General features: G+C 33.0%; 5 protein-coding genes across 5 annotated transcripts; 3 read left to right on the top strand and 2 right to left on the bottom strand.

Moving 5' to 3' along the window:
- Nucleotides 1-828: 828 nt before the first annotated feature.
- LOC129798420 (serine proteinase stubble) lies at nucleotides 829-2,026 on the bottom strand. Its single transcript, XM_055841564.1, has 3 exons — nucleotides 1,925-2,026; nucleotides 1,601-1,821; nucleotides 829-1,465 (listed from the first exon to the last, which is right to left on the bottom strand). The coding sequence occupies exons 1-3, from the start codon at nucleotides 2,024-2,026 to the stop codon at nucleotides 844-846; spliced, it is 945 nt and encodes a 314-aa protein (XP_055697539.1). The 3' UTR covers nucleotides 829-843.
- Nucleotides 2,027-2,493: 467 nt separating this feature from the next.
- Nucleotides 2,494-3,199, top strand: LOC129798422 (28S ribosomal protein S24, mitochondrial). The gene is made up of 3 exons (XM_055841566.1): nucleotides 2,494-2,550; nucleotides 2,625-2,811; nucleotides 2,869-3,199. Exons 1-3 carry the CDS (start codon nucleotides 2,527-2,529, stop codon nucleotides 3,156-3,158), a joined length of 501 nt encoding a protein of 166 aa, XP_055697541.1. The 5' UTR covers nucleotides 2,494-2,526; the 3' UTR covers nucleotides 3,159-3,199.
- A 103-nt stretch (nucleotides 3,200-3,302) lies between these two features.
- Nucleotides 3,303-10,490, top strand: LOC129798419 (leucine-rich repeat protein soc-2 homolog). The gene is made up of 2 exons (XM_055841563.1): nucleotides 3,303-6,039; nucleotides 7,838-10,490. The coding sequence occupies exon 1, from the start codon at nucleotides 3,478-3,480 to the stop codon at nucleotides 5,110-5,112; it is 1,635 nt and encodes a 544-aa protein (XP_055697538.1). The 5' UTR covers nucleotides 3,303-3,477; the 3' UTR covers nucleotides 5,113-6,039; nucleotides 7,838-10,490.
- Nucleotides 10,491-10,657: 167 nt separating this feature from the next.
- On the top strand, nucleotides 10,658-17,761 carry LOC129798421 (protein CREG1). Its single transcript, XM_055841565.1, has 5 exons — nucleotides 10,658-10,802; nucleotides 11,185-11,411; nucleotides 16,889-17,046; nucleotides 17,112-17,313; nucleotides 17,383-17,761. The coding sequence occupies exons 2-5, from the start codon at nucleotides 11,237-11,239 to the stop codon at nucleotides 17,634-17,636; spliced, it is 789 nt and encodes a 262-aa protein (XP_055697540.1). The 5' UTR covers nucleotides 10,658-10,802; nucleotides 11,185-11,236; the 3' UTR covers nucleotides 17,637-17,761.
- Nucleotides 17,762-17,876: 115 nt separating this feature from the next.
- LOC129798423 (uncharacterized) lies at nucleotides 17,877-20,864 on the bottom strand. The gene is made up of 4 exons (XM_055841568.1): nucleotides 20,521-20,864; nucleotides 18,645-18,728; nucleotides 18,538-18,583; nucleotides 17,877-18,465 (listed from the first exon to the last, which is right to left on the bottom strand). The coding sequence occupies exons 2-4, from the start codon at nucleotides 18,725-18,727 to the stop codon at nucleotides 18,379-18,381; spliced, it is 216 nt and encodes a 71-aa protein (XP_055697543.1). The 5' UTR covers nucleotide 18,728; nucleotides 20,521-20,864; the 3' UTR covers nucleotides 17,877-18,378.
- Nucleotides 20,865-23,807: the final 2,943 nt, after the last annotated feature.

Below are 23,807 nucleotides of genomic sequence, written 5' to 3'. Positions count from 1 at the left end.
TCTCCAGCTATTTGCTGTATAGTAAATTTTTAAGCTCAAAAAATGACGAATTTTTAAATTCTCATATTGAAAATTGATTTTAATTATTTTTTATACTTCCAGTATTTTTTTTAGCAAAACCGTTTTTGAAAAAGAAACTACAATACTCAAACATAATATTTTTCATTAGAATGAAAATTATAAGTTATTGGTATCGTCAGAAAAATTACTTGACATTTTTAGCTATTTTTGTCCCTATCGTTCATAGAGTCAAAAAATACACCAAATTAGACTCTGTTGGCTTTTCGAAGGTTAAAAATGTAAGAAGTTTGAAAAGCGTTATTTATCGGTTTAATTTTTATTGGTGATTTTCGGTCAGCGAAAACTGTCTCGTCGTTAAAGGGTTAACTCTTTCCGGACCGCAGCATATGCTGCAAGTCAATTTCACAATTTTTCAATCAAAAATATCTGAGCTCAGGAATTATACCCAACGCACAATAAATTTTGTTTTGTAAATATGTTTTTGACATTTCATTGAGAGTGAATGAAACAGAGATCTACTCATCTCGCTCTCTCTCACAGGAAATTTTGAAAATATGTTTACAAACAAAAGTTATTGTGCGCTGGGCATTAATTAGATTTCCTACAAAAAATATCTTACATTTGGACATACTTATAGTTTGTAATCATCCACAAGAATCTGATTTTTATCAGTTCTGAATAATTTAAAAAAACATTGTTTTTCACTGAATATTCACATGCTGCTTTGGGTACTCAGAGTCCCAAAAGAGACGAAAGAGTTAACAAATGATAATCGGGAATTAGGATTCCTAAAGTTGCCTTGCAAATATGAATTTTAATGAATCATGTAAACTCACCAGATTCTCTGTCTTCAACACTAACAGTCACCCCATTAAGAGATGATCCTTCAATTGGGCCATCCTGATTGGATGTAGAAGGTGGACAAGTATTGGGATCGGCCAATACGTTGTCAGAGAAAGTCTTTGCAAGGCTCTGTTGGGAATTTGAAGTTGCTTTCTTAGCCGGACTTGCACATCCATTGGTTAAATTATGAGTCGTACAAGTCGAAGTTGACGCCCGTGAAGTACTCCCGGAAGCCTGTCCATCATCTGATTGCTGTCGCAGATTAGCAATAGGACTGGATAGCATAGCAATGAGATTCTGTGTGAGAGTATTGGACATTGCACTTGTGGTGGGTGTAGTTTGTCCAGTAGTGACTGTGGTGCTGGTGCTAGTGCTGGTGCTGGGAACTGCAGTGATTGCTGGAGGATTGATTCTTTCTATTCCAGGTACCAGAGCTGCGGGTACAGGTGGTGGAGCTGGCAATGGCGATGTTGGATCTCTCGTTGGTAGGAGCGGTGGTCGAATTTCGGGTAATTTGCTGTAGATATTCTCTCTGGGTGAGAGGATCTTCATCTCCCGCAATTTTGACCGTAGAGTATCCACCCATTCTTGCATAATTTCCCTGATTTTTTTTTTGTATTTTTGTATTTCGAAGAGAATGAGGAAAAGGGAAAAGTGAAAATCTGTTTGAGGGAAAGTCTGGGATTGCAAAATGTGTAACACACTTTTCCTCTCACTTGCAAAACACACAACTTACCACGATGAGGCACTGAAGCGAACAACGTCGGAACTCAGGGTGATTACGAACTCGTACTCCTGCTCCAACGGCACTAGAGCATGTGAAATGTGCTGTGTCTGCTGGAGGGAGACTGTCCACTCGGGTGAGTGTGATGGGGCCATTCGGGGCTCCACGTACCCTTCCAAGAGAGCATCAAAGTCGTCATGAACGCAGAATACCACCCAGAATTTTTCATATCTCTGCAAATATTGAGAAAAATGTTTTTCTTTTTTGAAACAAGACAAAGGAGAGACTCACGAGAGTGTGACAATTTTTTTTTTTGCCACACAAACTGTGACCTACTTTAGTGCCAACAGTCAGCTTCTTCACGTCACTGGTGATCCGCTTGAGCCAGGTGTTCTTGTGAATCTCACGAAACAGCGCACTGCGTGGCGATGAATCCATTCCACACGTCCCTTCGTCAACTTTTTGGTCCTCCACGCACACCAACAAATTCCACCAACATCCCAAAGTCGCTCCCCCGCCGCTGTCTATTCTTCAACAGCCTTCTATACACGCGCCAGCCACTCAAATTAAACAAACGCACCACGCACTTTACTTTCAGAGATGGGGACTCAATTAAATAATTCGCGGAAATGAACCACAAATTTCCTAAGCAAATTCATTCAAAACAGAGCTCCAAAATCATTCACTAGTACAACACACTTCTACTGCACCTGTCTTGTAGCAGCTCTACACCTAGCACTTGAATTTTACTCAGCACCACCTCCCCAACAGCAATAGAAAGTTGTATAATACAATTGGGACCTATATTGCACAAGTTTTACCCAGTCTTTTTCTTCAAATAATGCACCATTTTTCCAGACGAGAGGACAGATTTTTTTTTGCACAAACTTTCAGTGACAACTAAATGTCAGCGCCACGGTGTGTCAAAGTTTTTAAACATGTCTTCGCCACTCCTCACGCAGGTATTTTTCCAGGAGTTTTTCATAGGATAATCGTCCTTTTTGTAAGTTTAATTTGTTTTCAACTTTAATCTAAGTTGTGTCAGCATGGATTGATGCATCGACTGACACTGGGCAGGTGTATCCACACAAGCGCAGCGCTGGAGAAAAAAGTCACCGGGAAATACAAGATATCAGCAAAAAGAGATCGTCCTCTTACATATGAAATGTCCCAGAAACCGCAACATATAGCAGTGAGGAAGGCTTGGAACTCCTGGAACACATGTAAGCGTTTAATTAGAAATCACTGAAGAAATAACAGCACATTGCATATTTTTTTAGCAAATTTATTGGATGGTCTGAGATCTTCGGAAACAGCTGTAGAGGATATGTTTATAAGGAAATTCATGATAGGCACATGGCACAGTTTAGTTCTATCTGAAGTGATTATCAAAAGGCAATTTAATCACATCCGAATAGCAGCTGTTATACGCCAAGGTATATCTGCCCAGAAAATGTATTTTCTAATAGGGTATACTGAAGAAATGCTGGCTCGTTGGTTACATTGTCCTGTAACACTGGAGCTAGAGACGGTGCCTGAAAAGAAAGATATAGTGTTCAAATACATTTAGGATCAGAGATTATGGAATAAAGCCGTTCTGTGTAGAAGCAACAATATTGTTTTGATTTATGGCCAGAAAAGGGGAAATCTACTCATGGCGAATTGTGGCGAAAATACCTGCGGCATCTTGCGGAAAAATATTAAAATTGCGCCCACAACGTCAAGTCAAAAGGGTGGATCGAAATCGCCATTTTCATTTGATGTCAGATTTTCCGTGAAATTTCCTAATTTCTCGTGAAGTGTTGTAGTGAAAATGTGTTGCAGTGCGTAGGTGAGTACTTGAGTGAGTGATAGTGATTATTTGTGCATTGCACTGCACCGCGAGAGCCATGAATTTGGGGGGAAGTGGTGGACCCAGCACCAGCAGTAGCAGCAGTGACATGCCGGCCGAGGTGCGCCCCAAAGTGGTCACGGTGAAGCACCCAGAGTCCAATAAGCCCAAACCCACCGCAAAGAAAGGCAAAGCTATTCAAGCAGATGTGGACGTAATGAAAGAATTTCAACGTTGTCGCGATGACAACATTAAACGACTGGATCTTAGTAAGTCTTCAATCACCACAATCCCAGCCACAGTCAAAGATTGTTCTAGTCTTGTGGAATTTTACCTCTATGGTAATAAAATCTCATCGTTGCCACCCGAAATTGGATGTCTATCAAACTTAAAGACATTGGCTCTGAATGAAAACAGCCTGACATCACTTCCGGACTCCCTTCAAAACCTAAAACAACTTAAGGTGTTAGATTTGCGTCACAATAAACTATCAGAGATACCAGATGTCATCTACAAGCTAACCAGTCTCACTACACTCTACCTCCGATTTAATCGTATACGGATTGTCGGTGATGCCATCAGCAATCTGACTAATTTGACCATGCTAAGTCTCCGTGAGAATAAAATCCGAGAGCTGTCCAAAGGCATTGGGCATCTCGTAAATCTGACTACTCTAGATGTTTCTCACAATCACTTGGAGCATTTACCTGAAGAGATTGGTGCCTGTGTCAATCTAAATGCCCTGGATCTGCAACACAACGAACTTCTTGATATACCAGAAAGTATTGGTCAGTTGACAAATTTGGCACGCTTGGGATTACGATACAATCGCTTAACGTCAATTCCTCAATCATTGAAAAGTTGCAAATTTATGGATGAATTTAATGTTGAGGGAAATAGTATCTCCCAGCTTCCGGATGGCCTACTGGCCAGCTTGAGCTCTCTCACCAGCATTACACTGTCTCGTAACTCCTTCCATAGTTATCCATGTGGTGGTCCGGCTCAGTTTACAAATGTCACCAGCATCAATCTCGAGCACAATCAAATTGATAAGATTCCCTATGGAATCTTCAGTCGAGCGAAAGGTCTCACAAAGCTCAATATGAAGGAAAATGTGCTCACATCACTGCCACTGGACATTGGAACGTGGATACATATGGTGGAGTTGAATTTGGGTACAAATTCATTGACAAAACTTCCTGATGATATTCACTGCTTGCAAAATCTTGAAATTCTTATTCTATCAAACAATATGTTAAAGAAAATACCTAATACCATTGGAAGCTTGAGAAAGCTGCGAGTGTTGGATCTCGAAGAGAATCGCATTGAGTCGCTGCCTAGTGAAATAGGTCTGTTGCATGATCTCCAGAAGCTCATACTCCAATCTAATCATATTCAGACACTGCCACGGACCATTGGACATCTCACGAGTCTCACATATTTGTCTGTGGGAGAGAATAATTTACAATTCCTTCCAGAAGAGATTGGCACTCTTGAGAATCTCGAGAGTCTCTACATTAATGACAATGTGGCTCTAGTTAAATTGCCATATGAACTGGCCCTGTGTCAGAATCTCGCCATCATGAGCATCGAAAACTGTCCATTGAGTGCCATACCACCTGAAGTGGTGGCCGGTGGTCCATCCCTGGTCATTCAATACCTTAAACTTCACTCGCCATATCGACAAATGTGATTTCATTCCGAAAAATTCACCACCTTACCCCAAATGCCAGATATCTTCCTTCGCATTCTTCTCTCTCTGCAACGAATGAAACGCAAATATGCCCTTGCAAATTAAAAGAAAAAAACATACATAGATTTAAATATCAAAAACTAAGGGCAAAATAATCGACAGAGAGATCTCAGAGATTGTAAACCACAAAGCACAAAATATCTAAACGTGGAAACACGTAAACAGAGCTGTTTATTTTTTTAATATTAGAAAAAGAAAAAAAAACAAGACGAATTGTATAAAAGAAAATCTTATATACCAAAAAAAAATTATTTCTCAGCATAAATATATATTTTTATAGAGAAAAAAAGTTTGTGTCGCAACAAAAGAAAAGAAAGAATGGAACAATGACCAGAGAAGTTTTCAATTAAACTGAAAATATTGGCCCAGAATTGATCTAGCCGGACAAATAGTTGACATAGTATTGGAAGTCCATTTGGAAACCACTGAAAAAATTATATAGTGAATATTCATTAGTAAATAATTGTTGATAGTTACATATTTGTGAATCAAGCTTAATGGATAAATCCAGTGACATAATTTTGAAAGAAAAAAGAGGAAAAAAATTAAATATACTAATCATCATGTGTGATTTACCAATAGCTTTAATAATGCTTGAACACGAAGGAAAGATAAACCATTTATATTGGTTAGTTTAATGAACGCCAAAAAAAAGCATTGTTGACAGAAAAAGGCATAGATCAGACTCCACTAAATTATGCACCTTGATTATAGCATAATAAAGCTTCATAGGATAAAAGGATACTAACTAATGTGACTCAATGAATATGAGTTGACTAAATACAACAAAATTTCTTCAAAACGAAACGATCAGTAGCCGATGGAAATATGGAAAAAAAGCTGAAGAGAATTTGCGATTATTATGCCGTAAGTACTTCTATTGTTTAGGTATAGCGCACGTGATCTCTAACACTTTAAAAACCAGTGAGAAGCCTAGATCAGCTTATAGAGGTGTGATTCCTTCGTTGCAAATTCGAATTGTGCCAAACTTGAACGATATATATATACATAAAGCAAATTTCGTTTAAGTTGCAAGTAACTTATTATCGTTATTAACGAGGAAAATTGGATGAGAAATGCAAAAAAGTGTCTGAAAATCTTTAAAGTAGATTGTCTCGGAAACTATGAGAGATAGAGGCCTCAAACTTTACATACATTTACAGCCTCCTTTAGGCTTGATATCCACACTCGGTTATTTTAGGCAATGCTATGAAAAGAATACATTCACCATTTCTCTTTCCTTGTGATCACTTTATTATTACTCTCTTTAAATGATTTTTCTTCACTTTTATTTGAGAAATCAAATTATGGGGCTTTTGCAGAAAGTAAACAATGCAGATTTGACAACTGAGAATGTACGAAGTGAAGTTAGCGTCGCCTACTGAAAAGATATGGCGACAGGTGGTAAAATCAATTCCAGAATATTACCACTTCTCGCCATGCCTCATTTTTATACAAAAATAATATAAAATGAAATATTAATTGACTAAATACAAATTTTATGTATTCCACAAGTGCAATTAAATATTCAATAGACAAATTATTTACGCAAATAGGTATTTTTGGCCTGATGAAAATTTGACGACACTTAGTACATTTGGTAAGAGATGTTGGATTCGATGCACTTGCTTAAAATATTGCTCTAAAAAGTGATCAAAATCGTGAATCAAAAACGAATAAATATTGTTTTTCGATTCTATGCGTAGAAGCAGAAACAATACAAAAAAATTGCGACTCATTTATTTCATAAATTGCGAAAAATAGCGATTTCAATGTAAGTGGCGAGAAGTGGGGCACTGGCGAGAACTGGTGATTCCACCCTATATGCAAAATTTCACTTCAAAGTAAAAAAAAAAATTGAATGCGAAATGCGTAAGTGTCTGAAAATCTTTAAAGTCTTAATCTTTAAAGATTATCTTGGAAACTATGAGAGATATAGGGTTCAAACTTTACATCCATTTAGAGCCTCCTTCAGGCTTGGTATGTGCAAAATTTCACTTGAAAATGAAAAAAATTGAATGAGAAATGCATAAAGCAAACCTTTAAAGTCTCTAAATGATAGATGAACTTTACGTCCGTTTCTTGTCAACCCGTGAGTGAATATTATCTCGAGAATCCTCTGCCACTCGACGAATGTCTTAAAGTTTTTCCTCGACAAATTTTTAATTTTTACTGGAAACAAACTACAATCGCGATAAACATACAAAAATACAAAATACGCATTGCTTAGATTTCGAGATAAACTACAAAACGTGATTTTTAACCGATTTAGAACCGGTTTTTACAAAACAAAAAACCTAACTAATAGCACAGAAATCGTCGTACGCGCGATTAGATATTTAAAAAAAAAATTATGAAGATATCTCTTTCCAAACTAGAATACTACGGACGGCCGGACGGCAGCCGGACCAGAAATTGCCGGCGTATGATTTTCGGCATCAGGGATGTTCAAAACATATACCCTGTGAATTTCAGCTCGATCGGAGCACTTTGAGAAAATCCGAAGATTACAATAGGTGTGATTAGAAGGAATCACACCTAAAAAATAATTCATTTAAATGATTTAAATTGACCCCTACTTACGAAAGAGATCAAGTGTGTTGCTCCATCTTTCCTTTTCACATGTTTTCATCTTCAAACCACTAATATTTTCTTGGTATTTCAGGCACAAATACCAGCTTACTTTTGAAATTTCCATCTACAAATTATTGGGATTTTCTTCTGAGCTTCACATTTTGTATTTATACATCACTTAAATTCTATTTTTATTTTATCTATGTAAACAAATTACGTTGATTATTATTTCAATTATGTGCTCTGTATGCAAGAATGAACAATTTAATGGAAAGAAGAGGCAATGAAGAAAGTGTATGACAAATACCACTAATTTACACAACAGAAGAACCACACAAAAATTTTACATTTAAATATCACAACTTATTATTTATGAAAAAACGCTGTGTCTTCAGGTTATCCTTAATTTAATAATTTATTTTTGTAATACAATAATGCCATGTTCTTTTTATAGGAGTAAGATAGCCAAAGAGAGATATACTAAACATTAGCTTAAAGAATTTAAAAAAAAAAAATTTAATTCATTTGAAATTGAATTTCCTTACATAGAGGTAAAAAAATCATATATTTTAAATAATATTTTGCCTTTGATGTTTTGTTTATATATTGAAAAAATAAATAAATATTAACATGACTTTCCGAATTAATGCCCAACGTACAATAACTTTTGTTTAGTAAACATATGTTCAAAATTTCCCATGGGAATGTGCGAAATGACTAGATCTAGATCTCACTCTCATTGGAATGTCAAAAACATGTTTACTAAACAACATTTATTGTGTGTTGGGCATTATGCCCAACGCACAATAACTTGTTTAATAAACATGGTTTTAACTTTTCTATGAGAGTGAGTGAGATATAGATCTAGTCATCTCGCTCATTCTCATGGGAAATTTTGAAAACATGTTTACAAACAAAAATTATTGTGCGCTTGGCATTATACTCTCATTAGTATTTATTTTTGACACGCATTTCTGTGACAATTTCTGTGAAATATCTATTTCTAATATATTTTCTCACTTTACGTCTTCATTTTTCAAAATAATATTCTATAGTAAATATAGCATTATGTAATAGAGAATTTATAGGATACTGCTATTTATTCGTACGATATAATTAAAGAAAACTTCATAAGATTAAATAGAAATAACTACACATAAATACATGAACAAAAATACACGAAAAATAGAAATGAGATGAAGAAAGGAAAAAAAACAATGAAATTTATTAAGAGAAGTAAAAAGGGCGAGAGAGAAAAAAAATGTTAGATTTAATTTATCACAAAATCTATGTGATAGCCTCATATTGAGATGGTTTTCATTAATGAAGAAATCTGTAAAGTTATATTGTTGTATTGATACAATATCTAAAATGTATTTTAAATTAATCGATCAAATGAGAAGGTACACGGTGGCATTACACGTAAAACAAAAGAAAAATTAAAAAAAAATCAAAACATAAATACTGTCACAAAGATTTGAATATTTTATTAACACGAATTCACAAAATTTCCAATTATCCAAAATTAATTAAATGAAACACTCTTCTTCATTGAAGACTTTTATTTACTCACGTATTCAAATAAACGAACATGGCACTAATATCATTGATAATTGCAATTATGTATTTTCTATAATCTCACCATTTTTTGTGATCAATTTCTATAAATTTCGCATTCTATCTCTTTTTATATATTTAGCAAGTTTTATTATATCTTACATTGTATCAAAAGAATATAATTCCTAGAGAGATTTATAAAGTTTTATTATTCTCCTGAACAAGTTACAATTGAAGATTAAGATTGAAGAAAAAATATATATTTGAGAATACACAGTAGTTCATAGATTGTAGAAAAAAAAATATCCCTTAAATGTAATAATATTAAGAAAAAAAATTTATTGTACTAAAGAAAGAGGAAAGGATTTAAATAAGATGAACAAAAACAAAGCGCACATGATAAGAGAAATTCCCAAATTTATTAAGAAAAATTTACCACGAAGATCTTATCGGAATTAATACAAACTCTCAAAATTATAAGATTTGACACTTTTAATCCTTAAAGAGATGAATATTAAATAAAAAGAATGTTGCATTTTAATGTGTAAAATTGTAATTCCACCTTTAAAAAATACAGTCGTAGATCAATCATTGTAGTGGGTGAGTGGGGTTAGTAAATAATAAAAAAAAAACAAGAGCTTATGCTATAGTAAAAATGATCAAGAAAATAGTAGTGGATACACAGAAGAGTATTCAGAAAAAAATGAAATAAGATTTAGTGGGGATAACTTAAAATATTACTTGAGAAAAAGGAGAGCATTTAGTGCAGATTTCATGCGATAATATAAGATTTTCTTCTATTTATTGGGAGAGAGACTGTAGTTTGAAAGATTCCCGTTGTTGAATATATTAAAAAAAAAAACAAATCCGTATTTTTAGGATTATAAGATGAATATGTATGAAAAAATGAAGTATTTTCAAAATACACTGTGTTACTTTAATTGAGAGTTTCGTTGTGAGTGATCGCATGTTTGTATGTAATCGAAAATATATATTCATTTCTTATTAATTGAACATAATTTGAATTAGGAAAATAATTGAGTAGGAATAAACTTCAGGGATTGATGGAAATGAAACTCAAAAATTAAAATTTGTGTAATGTTTGATTGTAAAAGATTTAAAAAGAATATGTAAATGTAAAATTGGCAATTCCAAATTTGATAAATATATGTGTAGTCAATGTAAAACTATTTTTTTATTGTTCTCTTCCAATGGCTTCTACCAATTTGGATATAAAATTTTCTAGTGTGTCGAGACGAGACCATAAAAGAAAGCATACTGCGAACAGCTCTAGGTTTGCTCTGTTTAAACTACCAGTGTCGCCAACGAGATGGAGCCCATTAAAGCTTATGGACGTCAAAGCGGAATGATATGTTTATTTTGCTTGTTGTTTTCCTCAGAAATTTCTGACTATTTGCAATTTGGCCTTTGTTGGCAACACAAGTAACATTGAAAAAAAGATCGCAGAAAATCTTCTGTATTTATTATACCAGGCACTTGTAAGTCATTTCAAACTTTTTCTTAATTATAGTAAATTTAGATTTTCTCCTACATTTTTTTTTCAATAATTGATATATTTGTTTAAAGTTTTGTAGGAAAAATCCTTGAAGTGAAAAATAGCACGATAGTGCAAAAGGTGAATGTCCACAATAACTGCAAATTGCAACAGATAATTTATGGGAATATTTTTTTGAAGATATTTTTAAATTATCTGCAAATTGCGCAGTTGACTACACCATAAAAGCATTTATTTCAAAGTCAAAATTTCTCCCAAAAGTTTCAAATTTTATTAAATTCGCATCGTTCGCATTAATATTGCCTCTTGAAAAGTGTTATCTCAAGAGTGATACTTAAAAAGTTTTTTTTGCACTTTCTTCACAGTTCGCAACATTGTGTTTTTCCTAGGAAAAGATATTGGTAACAAGTGTACATAATGATCAAATTTCAAGCGATCTTACTCGTTGCCTTTTTTACTGGAATATTTGGACGACAGCTAATCCAGAGTAATATTTTTCCATTTGACGATGATATCGACGATGAGAATGATTTCTTTGTGCCTCCATACAAAGACTACCCGGCTATGGCGAGATTTCTTGTCCATGAACTCGGTAAGATGATCACCTTCATTTCATGCGATACTTTCCGCCTTTCTATAGCAACATGATGTTTCTTATCGCGAAGGGAGCCAATAATTTACTCACGTAGACAATTTTTTTGATGATAAAATTACATTTTAAAATCCACCAGTCATTGTGTTCTAGAGATTTTTCAAGAACTCTGTCATGAAAAAAATTAGGATTTTTAAACGTTAGAATAGGAAAGTTCAATTTTTCTTCTTTTTTTTTGTACATTTCAAAAAGCCAGCGCTAAAGATAAGCCCGCATGAGCTTAAAATCGTTAATTTGTTTTCATAGCAAATTTGGTTTAACTCTTTCGTCTCTTTTGGCTTGCAGCATATGCTGAAAGCCAATTTCACAATTTTTAATCAAAAATATCTAAGCTTAGGAATTAATTGAAGTCCTACAAAAAATATCTTACATTTGGACATCCTTATAGTTTGTAATCATCCACAAGAATCGGATTTTTATCAGTTCTGAATAATTAAAAAACATTGTTTTTGATAGAAGATGCATATCGCACATTGAATATTACAACGGCGGTTCTTGATTTTTGTCAATTTTGAGATATTGCTGTTTTCTGATAGGAAATTTATTAAATATTCATTATATTTAATAATCTCAATAACTTTGTTAGAAATATTTTTCATAATTTTGAGTATTTGTCAAGCTTGCAGAACAAAAATAGTATAAAAGTGGCGTATAATTATTTCCCTGAGTGTTTTTAGTGTTACAATGGCGTTATCTGAGGAATCATACGCCACTATTCCACTGACCATGAATCCTACGCCACTGTATCACTAAACGGCATTCATTTTTTGACATTTCGAGGTATTAACAGTGACAACAACCTACAGAGTTCTCTCGTGCAGTGCAGTGGATTGTTTTTTATTGCAAGATGGAAAAGGTTTACAATGGACCATAAAAGACACAAAGAAACGTGATCTTATTTCTTTGTGTGAGGGAAATCTTATTCCAAAAAAGCACCACACATTTTTCAAAATCTTGACTATATTGTAAAAGTAAATATTCAAAACTTGACTTTTTTATATAAAAAAATGTCAATTGTATATAGAGTACAAAGATATCTGAAGAAATGAAATGGATTCATCGACAAATAAAGAGAAATATAAATAAAATATACAACTTTTCATTATTTACTTTAATTTCAATGGGTCTATGATTTTTAAAATTAATTTATGGTCGAACAACAAAAGAAATATTGTTGAAATCCAATAAAAAATAATTCTATTAAAATTTAAATAAACAAGAGGCGTATCTTAAAATCCTTGTCTGGATTTTTAGTATTACAGTGACGTATAATTTTGGCAATTTTGTCGCATAAGTGTAAAAGTCGGATAATTTTTTAATTTTTTAAATAACTATATTTTTGGGTAATAAAAGCTTAGATATTTTTGATTAAAAAAATTGTGAAAGGCCGTCTCCTGGCTTTGACAGCATATGCTGCTTTGGGTACTACAGTCCCAAAAGAGACGAAAGAGTTAATCCCGAAATTCTCTGTATAGATACTGAAATCGCACACAAATAGTCGTACGGAACAGTAGGTATCTCTTTACGGAGGACCAGACCCGAAAATGACAGTGTATCGGTGTAGATGGACCATTTCTTTTATATTCGGTTATATTTATTTTTTTTTATATTTATCACTGGTTTGTTATTTGAAGACTATTTAAATTTAATATAGCAACATTAAAAAATACTAGATGAAAATATACAATAGAAAAATGAAAAATTAGTTTAAAAACTTAAAAAAAAATAGACTACCACCCCTATTTTTGGCCAAATCTTTTTATTTTTATTTTTATTTAGTAGAGGAGAAATTCAGCTTTAGACAAGAATGCTATTTCATTGAATTTTTTGGAGTTTTTTTTTTAGTAATTTTTCATTGGAATGTTAGCCTTACCTAAAATTTAGAGAAAAAAATATCTACAGTCTTGAAAAGATTGTGAAAAACGTTGACATCGGAAGTGTTGCCAAAACCATTATGTCCCGTTTTTCAAATACAAGAATTCTTATGGAGAAATAAAATGTCTGGCCCATTTTTTAGACACCCAAAAAATGTAATTTCAATTTTCTCGCACAATTTTAGTGGTGGAAAGCTGTAACTTGAGGGGTTTTCATTAAAATGTTTAAGGGTATAAATTGGCCAAACAATGTGGTAATCGTGCATAGGGTGTGGGCAGGAGAGGCAAAAGTTCATCTCTCCCTCTGTTCCATTTTTATTACTAGAATTAACTATATAGATAGGAAAATACCATATAAAAAAAAACTTTTAGAAATCATTAATCTTTCCATAATCATAAAAACTTCCCAAAAAATACATAAAGGACAATGGGCAAAAGTGGTCTATGTTGCGACCACCAATGAGACCTATATCATTGAATAGGCTATAATATAGGTAACAACTTTTGTTCCGGGACCAAAGTTCTAAACCATGGGGGAAAAGTTCTAGAGCAAAAAAACTATTTTCGTAGAAGAAAAATAATCTCTTATATGAAATGTTCACATTTATACTGTTTTTTTTTTCAAGGGAAAGAATAAATTGTAACATAAAATATATTAAATGATTGATTATTCTCAAAGCATATAGCTTTACAATGCATAACGTGCGTATGAGGACATTGAAACATAAGGACTCAAGCTCAAAACTTGTTACCTTATATCTTATAGATTTATCAACCGAATTTAATCAATGAATACTCAATCGAAAGGTCTCGAAAAGTCCTACAAAATGACGGTATAGATAAGTTCACAAGTTGACCGTAAGGGTCACACCAGGTTATCAAAGTTTAGAATTAACAAGAAATGTGTTAAGTTTTTAATCTATTTAACCGATTTTAATGATCTTGTAATATGTATGTCTGATACTTTTAATGTGTTATAGAGAGAGATATGGCCTCACTGTATTCATCGATTTCAGTAGAATCAGTATATATTTTGACTTATTTTTCTAACTGTGATTTTTTTATTTATTTTCTTTGTAATCGAACCCAGATTTTATATGACTGAATAGCCTTTCATAAACCTTGTTTCCATGCCGAGTTTCGGCTTTCTATCTTTTCTCAGAGAGGAATTTATATTGGAAAAAGTCCTCATTTTGTATGGGGACTGCTGGAAGGAGTGGTGGGGGGAAACGTATATATACACGGTTAAAGAGCCTTTCATTGCCCTTGATCCTATGCCAAGTTTGTGATTTCTACTTCTTTTCACAGAGGAGTTACACTCAGTCCCGGGATTATGCACATTTTCGGGACCGAAAAAAACGCGCGAAATGGCATTATGCATCGAGAAAATTTGCATAACCGCAGGGGCTTTCTTTTGAATAAATCGGCCGTAGAACGAATTTTGTGCGGAGTAAAAGTAGTTCAAACAAAAAGATTCAACTGTTTAAAAGAAATTCATCAACAAACAGTACTCTTTGGCCAGAGTTCTTCAATAAATGGTTAGAATATTTAAAAAATTTACCTTAATAAAAGAAATTAAAGTTTTATTCTGAAAAAATAGCAAAATGTTTTCAAATGTCCCGCGTCGCAAAATAGTATACATTCAGGCGTATTTAAAAAATGAGTTCATAAATTGACTCCCAAGGGTAGGCAAACTTGCATAATTGTATGTGCATAATTCCGTCAGGTGCATAATCCCGAACGACTTAATGCCGGGACTGAGTGTATAGTGGAAAAAGTCATTATTTTGTATGGGGGCTACAAGAAGAAGTGAAGGGGGAGGAGCCTATATACATTATTAAGGAACCTTTAATATACCTTGATCCTATACCGAGTTTCAGCTTTCTACTTCTTCTCAGAGGAAAGTTAAAATGAAACAAGTCCACATTTTGTATGGGAGCTACTGGAAAGAGGGGTGGAGGAAGGGGGTAGTATCCATGGATAAATAGCTTAAGTCACAAATTGACTCCATACCGAATTTCATGAAGATTCCTTTAGCTGGTGTTGAGTAATTCGATGTCAAAGTAGTATTTTTTCGAAAGGATAAAGGCATTTTTACAAGGACCTTACAAAGTCCTTTGCAATAATATTTTTTCTAGATTTTTTCATCAGAATATTTTCTATAACTAAGTATATATTATATATGGAAGATTTTGCATCATTTAAAGTTCTATAACTTAATAAGTTTGCACTTACTTTAACTATATAATGATTTTCGGCCAATGAAATAGTTTTTATAAGAAGTTGAAACACGGGATTTTGACTTTAACTTTTTAATGAAGAAGAGGCACTTAGATTTATGAAAGTTTATTTGACTCAAATATTCAAATATTCATTTTACCATTTTACTATATGATAATTTAAAGATTGGAAATTTAAAAAATGTCTGGCTAGTTGTTGTGCACAAAGCTAAAAGGGTTCCTTTCATTGTCAGACGTACTTTTAACAAATTTTATAGATCTTAAAATCTACTTAACACACTTCATGATAATACAAAAAAAATATTGCATTTATTGAACAGTTTTATTAAGGATAAAAAAAATTGGAAAACTCTATTTTCCCAGAAGTAAACCCTTCAAATATTTATAAATATTTTTATATCTTTATTGAAAATGTAATATATAATAGCCAAGCAGTGTTTTTAATAAATTAAATTTCCTTGCTATTTATAAAGGTTTAAAACCCTCTCAAAAATTAAGTCACTGGTCTCTAGCGGGAAAATAATTTTTCCTTAAAATCATTTTTTGAAGATCCCAGAGAATTGTTATAACATTTTGAGATAATAAATACAATTGGTTAAATAAAATATTTTACATTATTTTAAACAACTGACTTTCATATACCTATTCTCTTATGTATATATTGGATGATTGCATAAGTTCGTTTGACTCCCAAAGGTAGGGTAAGTGTACCAAATTTCGGCGACCTCTTTTGTTCCTCAAAATTCCATAAATTTTTAGTTTTTGCAAACTCTATACACACTACAAAATAATAGCAAAAAAGACTTTGGAAGAATTCCTAAAGGGCACGGAACTATGAGAACCAAGAGGACCGAAATAGGCCATCAAAGCTTTATCTACATTTTTATTCATTTTAAAATACATTAAGAATAATTTTAAAGAAAATAAAGACGATAAACTGTATACAAGGTTCCAAGCAACACTCCTTAAAAAGAAGTAACAAAAAATTAAATTTGTATTAAAAATATTAAATTTCAAAATTAAGACTTTGGCGCTTGCAAGCAACTATGCCGAAATTTGGCACACTTACCCTAAATTTCAACAGATTTTGTTGTTCAAATATATAATTTGTATAGTCAAGGATATAATCTCCTAGGATATACTCAAGGTTATAGTTGCATCGGGCATATTTTTAAATCAAGGAAAATGTTTGAATAAATATTTCTCGGAAAGTTCCAAATTTAAAACTATTGTAATTTACGTAATTCTCTAGATTTTTTATTTTCTTTTTTTTCAAATTATTGCGTGTTATCTGTCTGTTTAGATTGGTCACCAATGGGCACTATTTCAACTCTAAACTCAATCAAAGGCTTCCCAATGGTCAATGTTATCTCAATAGCTGATAGTGCTCGTGGAGAAAAGTCCACGGGACGTATTTTCTTCTATCTAACTGATTTGGATTTTACGGGAATCGACCTAAAGGTGTGTATCAGAGGCGAGAGCGAAAGGGTGAAAGTATTTTATTCTAAACGAGAATTTTTTTTCAGTCATCGAATCGCTTGACTGCTTTATTCTCAATGGAGCAAAGCCGAAATTGTTCAGACCACAGTACTGATGCCATGGAACCCACATGTGCACGCGTTATGGTGACCGGAACTGCTAAACAATTGCAAAAGAATGACGAAGAATATGATTTTGCTAAGAAAGCCATGTTCAGTCGCCACCCAGCAGCCAGAAAATGGATTGAGAGTAAATTAATGATAAATTATTATTTTTTTATAAATCGCTGCTTTCTTATCATCAATAATAATTTTTCAGCTCACAATTTTTACCTCTGTGAATTGGATATCGCTCAAATTTGTGTATTGGATTACTACGGAGGCCCTCATTTTGTCACTCCCGAGGACTATTACAAAGCTGATCCTGAAAGAGTTTTCAGAAAAAGGCTGAATCATTTCGATCTGCAAAATATAGATGAGGGTGAAGAACTTGAAAGACGTCATCACAAAAAATCTCGATCACTCCATATCCGAATCCACAGAGACGTCGATGAGATTGATATTGAAGTTTAGTTAATTTTATCTATAACTGGCCATTTAATTTTTGTGATGGAGAAATTGAGGCTGATATACCGCAGTGCCCAAAAATACTAGTTGTGACAACAGAAAATAATGTGTAATAAAATGACAAAAGCAGATAATATTTTTTTGTACTCTATGCAAGGAAGAACTGTTAATTTTATTACAGCAACGAATTAGAGTAATATAATTTACTTTTTTACAAAAAAAAATTCTGAATTTAAACAGCGTAAATTAGCTTTACAATCCTTTTATCGTGAAATCTAGATTTTTTTTTGCAAGAACACAACAAAGAGATGAGATACCAATTGATGTGGCTTATAACTCTAAAGCAGCAATATTGAAATTACAGTAGACTCTCTCAAATTCGGGCATATAGGACCGAAATGTCAGCCGAATTAGACAGAAATTCGGGCGACATGTGCATAAAGATATTGAGTTTACACACTGATATATATCGTAAATTGCATGAAAATCCCTCAATAATGCAAAATCACATCAAAACTAAGACAAACCATGCTAAATTTGAGCATATTTGATTCATTTGATAATCATAATCAAACTTGAAAAATGACAACAAAATTTTTCAAATGTAACCGCTGCCTGAATTAAAAAGTAGCCCGATCTTAAAAGAGCCGAATTTGCGAGAGTCTACTGTATAAGGGACAATTGCAGACGATCAAGAAGCGATGGAATTTGTAAAAAGAATAGTAAAGTTGAAAATACTTTAGCCCCTTTAGCCAAACAGTGAACGACACTCCATCATTCCTTTGGCGCAATAATGGGTGAATTGAGCTCCTTGAAGGAGTAAATCTGAAATGGACTACACAAAAAAAAAACAACAATATTAGCCGTGCGCAAAGGACAAAAATGAGATTCATATAACAAAACTTACACTCAGGGCTGGAATACAGACTGTGAGTGGATAGACAAAGATGTACCTAAAACAGAATTTGAAATATATATATTATTGAATTCTACTGGATTTTTAAATTGAATTACCATCCAGCACAGAAACCAGCCACGAAAAAAGCTATGAAGATCAAGATTAAGAGCCAAACAACAAACCACAGTGGATTCTTCATGCTGTTTCACGTTGATTTTCCGAAAAATAAACCATTAAATTTGAGAAATTATTTTTAGAATAATAATGTGTTTTATTGTGAGAGATAAAACGCTTCATGATTTACTCAGGGATTCTCTGAAAATGTGATGGAAAGTTATCAGACGAAAAAAGTCAGAGGAACATTCGCGGCTTATCATTTTTAAAAAATCCTAATAGGTGATTTTAATATCCTTCATTTCTTGTTTAAATATAGAAATACATAAATTATTATCTACTAATATCACAAGAAAATCAAGGAGATGAACTCCCTCCGGATGCGTCCTGACGCACCCCCGGGTGCAATCTACAGGAAAACACTAATATCTAGCAACTATTAAAAAAAATAGGTTTTTGAAGTTGGACAATTTAATTTACTTTAATAAATCATTTGAAAATAATCAAAGTAGGGGAAAGTGCCCATGCTTGATACCATTGGAAGCTTCGTAATGATTAATTTTTTCCTATGTTTCTCAATAAACTGGACTCCGCAATATACTTTAAAAACTGTCCAATTTCCCATAGTTTTTAAAATATGGTTGCGATAAGTTACATATATATTGTGAAACATAGAAAATTTAGTCATTACGAAGCTTCCAATGGTATCAAGCATGGGCACTTTCCTCTATCTATATTAAAAATATGGAAATAAACTTTGAAGTCTTTTTTTTTGATGAATTAAAATTTGTTTTATGAAATAATTTATGAATATTTCGGAATGACAAAATGCAGTGATAAGTCGTATATGATATGATAAGATTGATGCAATTACTCCACTCAACAAATATTCGATTTTCATTATCTGATACTTCACTGCAACAATTATTCTTTTATCAATTCAGATAGAAATTCTTTTAGACATCCTCTCTGCGTTACCTTACCGTTAAAGGTTAAGAAAAAAGTATGACTTTATAGCCAGTTAGATAAGATATCGAACAGAAACTTCAAAAAAAAAAAATACAGTAAAAATGTAGCTTAAGTTTATATACTTGTCTTATATGTGTGACGAGTCAGATAAAATATTTTAAGAAAATAATGCTCACACAAAATACTTCAAATTCAAACACGATGATGTGTGATATTTGATCATCGATCAGTTATCACATTTTTTAAGCTTAATATTGTACGAGAAGAGATCTTTATTTGTGGAAGTTTCTCCAAATGCAAATAAATATCATACACGAGAAACTATCCTGTATATGTGTGAAACATCTGTTGTAAACATTGCCAAGGAGGATGAAATAAAAATAAAGAAGCTGACCCAAAAGAAATTAAATGGAAAATCTTAACTGGTTGGAGTTGGAGACGCTTCAAGAAATACAGTAAAGAGAAAAGTTTCATCGCTTTAACATCTCTCTCTCACTATTCTTGTAGCGGCTCTCTCGCTCCCCTCAAAGAATGGTGATCAAGAAAGAGTTTAATGCACTTCATTGTTTGTATTTACTACCTTTAGAATATATTCAAGCCTAAGAAAAAAACACGTAATGTTTATTATACATTCAATATACTATTATTATTTTTTTGAAAAAAGTCCCTCTTCCAATAGAAACTATACTCGATCGAAAAACGTCCTATATTGGCCTAATGCAATATTTTACATTTTGTTTTTCTCTACATTAATTTATTTTATTTTTCTCCATTGATCAAAAAATTACTTGAAGGTGACGAAGATTAATTAAAAATTTACATAATGACATCATTTTTATTTAGATGTACATTAAATTGGGAAAAAAATATGAAATCTATTGAATTAAAATAGATAAATGCACCACTCACTTTTTAATCGAACAAATTGGACTTTTTCAGCAGAAAAACTCAAAGATCACTAGGAATAATTTAACTGTTAATTGTGAATGCTAAAATTAGGCGCGAGACACTCCCTGTTGATTCACTCTTTTCCACAATTTCGCTATACTCTGTATGTTGTGACTGGAAATATTCTGGACGAATTTACTGTATTCCCCAAAAATCGTTCCTTTACCGTTAAATGAATATCGCAATGTGATCTTCACTGATTGCGCTTGGAAGCGTTTTTTCGGCAAAGGTAATCCCAAAAGATCAATGTGCTGCGCAAGAAACTTTTCGGACGACTGACAAATACAAATTGAAAAAAATGAGTCGAAGACCAAAATAACTTCAAAACACACACTGAAACAGAAAATTCTTCCCCCACATGATCCCCCCATTAAGTATGATCAAATAAAAGTCCAGAGGAGCGAGGGAGAGAGCTTAATGTATTTCCCGTATGTTGGTGTGAAAACCATGAACTTGTTTCCATTAGCAAGTGTGTTGGTGTATGAAATTATGAAAATTTCAAATTTTCCGGTAATTATAAAGGAAGTTTTACGTATTTTTGAAACATCGATACAAAAAATGGATTTTCGTATCTATAAAATTGTTATTATTATAGAGAGTTTCAATTAGAACCTAAGAAATATTTATTGATTTTTTTGTACATACTGTTAAGTATATTAAAAAATATTTTGAAAATTAACTTTACTTTTATATTTAAGAAGAATTTTAACAACACCCTAATTTGAATTTATTGATTTCTTAAACTGGATTTATACACTTTCTGAAGAAATCTTTTGATCAATAACAACCGAAGAAATTTTCCCAAGAAACAAAATTTCAAGAATTTAAATCAAAACATAAATTTCACACAATATGCTTCCTAAAGTATAAAAGAAAAATCTTACACGACACACACTTAGAAATGAAACCTTCTGTTGCACATCATAAGAATATTGTATAAAGTGAAAGAGAATCGAAGATTATGTTAGTAGTGGATAGGAAGAAGATTGAGAAAATCCAAAAAAAAAAAATATATATATATATATATTGCAGTATAGAAAAGAGCTATACCTACAAATGTTGTGGGTGCTTCATTAGTGCATCAAGTTCTAATAAACACAAAGAATAAAAACATCAAAAGGGTAGCAATATTTTCTCAAAATTCTTTAAGGTGCTTTGGCTGTGTAATTTTTCTAGTGTGATGTTTCTAATTTAACTAAGGTACATTAAAAGTGTCTTATCAGTAAACACTGTCAGAAGCATGACTAAAATTCTTAGTTTTTCAAAATTAATATATAACAAATGGTTGAACAGGGAAGAGAAAAATAAAACATCTAGTCAACCGTCAACCAAAAAGATAGAAAATCTTCGTAGCTTCTTAATTAGTTGTAGAGTATTTAAAAAAATAAATAGAAAAAAAACTTCTCTCACCCAATGAGAAAAGTGATCTCTATATATATATATATATATATATATATATATATATATATATATATATATATATAAGCAAATGAATCGTATTCTAAACAAACCACAGAGACTTCTCATTTACAAAAAAAAATCGACATAGCTTTTAGTTTTCGATTATATACCTTTTAACTGCTAAATAAAAATAAATTCTCACAATTCCAAAGATCACATACAACAAATTATGTGAATTATTGTAGCGTAAAAAGGACAGATAATCCTAACCGGCTTATGTAGGTGAGATTCTTAATGTGAGCTAACTCGGAATGCATGCAAATTCGATTTAGAGCTGAAGTTGGGGTACGCCATTCAGTTATCTTGAATCAAATTCGTGAAATTATACAAATTTTGTATTTAAACCAAAATATCAAAGATTTAGATGGAGTGACAGAAAAGTGATATATGGGTGAAATGTAGACCAGAATGTTCTCTATAACTTTGCAAAAGAACGTGATGTTATTGGTTGCTCAAAAGCCGAGATAATCGAGGTTTTTTTGATTCTGAACTCGTTTTTTCGACCAGAGTGCCCCAAGTGTTCATTTGATGAACTTCAACTATATGAAAGAACTGTTGTATTTTGTGAGACTTTCCATTTAAAACCCTATTTTAAGTGTCTTGGTCGAGTAGAAACAGTCAAATTGGCATCTGAGTGATTTCAAAGCGTTATTATTGGAAAAATCAATTTTTTCACACTTAAACGGCAAAATCGGACAGATCGCATTATCTGATCGAAAAATGATGTATGGACGAAATATAGAGACAAATATTCTCTACAATTATGTTGAAGTAATCATCAAAATCGGTTCAGCGACAGTCGATATAATTGAGGTTATGTGATATTGAAATTGGTTTTTCGACTGTGGCGCCCCTGGTGTTGGTCCCACGAAGTTCAAATATTTTAGAAAGTTGTAGCATTTGGTGAGATCTTTCGTTTAAGCCCTCATTCATCAAAATCGGTCAAATAGAACCGGAGATATGATTTTTTGAATTTCGTGAAGTTGACCCCTCATATCTCCGGTTCTATAGAAACCACAGCGCACATACGCACCATTTTGGAAACGTCCTAGACTGGACTACAACATACTAAAATTTCATTAACTTGCACAATGCCGTTTTTGAGAAAAGTGACTTTGAATTTCGATGAATTTTGACGCTATCACAGCGCCACCTCTGGTGACTTTTTGAACTTCCATCTGAAAGTGCTCATCGAGACGAAACCAAAAAGGTAAAATTTAGGCCGCTATGTTAATTAGAACCGGAGATAAAGGCCGGTCAATGTTCGAACTTTGACCCCTTATAGCTGGGGTCAGGGGTTATGGATCGACTTAAGTATTTTTTTGTTTGATAGGTATAATCAGCGGCTACAACATACTAAAATTTCAGCCCGATGCACAATGGAATTTTTGAGTTATTTAATTTAGAAAATTGAAAAATCTTCTTTTTAAAAATAACGCCCCTAGCGGTGGTTTTATGAACTTGTGATGTTAGAAGGGGAAGTGGCATTTCACGAGAGCTTTCCAAAAAGCCCTCACTTTTTAAATTCTGATAAATAGAACCGGAGTTATGGCCATTTTAAGAAATTTTTTTTGGACCCTTATAGCTAGGGTCAGGGGGGTCGGGAGACCTTAAGTTTGGTATTGATGGACAGCCCTAAGGCCCAGCTATAACATACTAAAATTTGAGCCCGATCTATGCCATAGGGACGGAGCTATTGAGAAAACAAAAAAAGGGGGGTCTTCAAAATGGCGGAAGGAGGGGTGGGGGGTGGGGGGTCAATGCACCAAGTTGCAATTTTCACCCGA

The sequence above is a fragment of the Phlebotomus papatasi genome, chromosome 1, assembly GCF_024763615.1.
Source record: "Phlebotomus papatasi isolate M1 chromosome 1, Ppap_2.1, whole genome shotgun sequence".
In the NCBI taxonomy this organism is placed as follows: Eukaryota; Metazoa; Arthropoda; class Insecta; order Diptera; family Psychodidae; genus Phlebotomus; species Phlebotomus papatasi.
The sequence above is the reverse complement of the archived record's forward strand: the minus strand, read 5'-3'. Positions and strand labels throughout refer to the sequence as shown.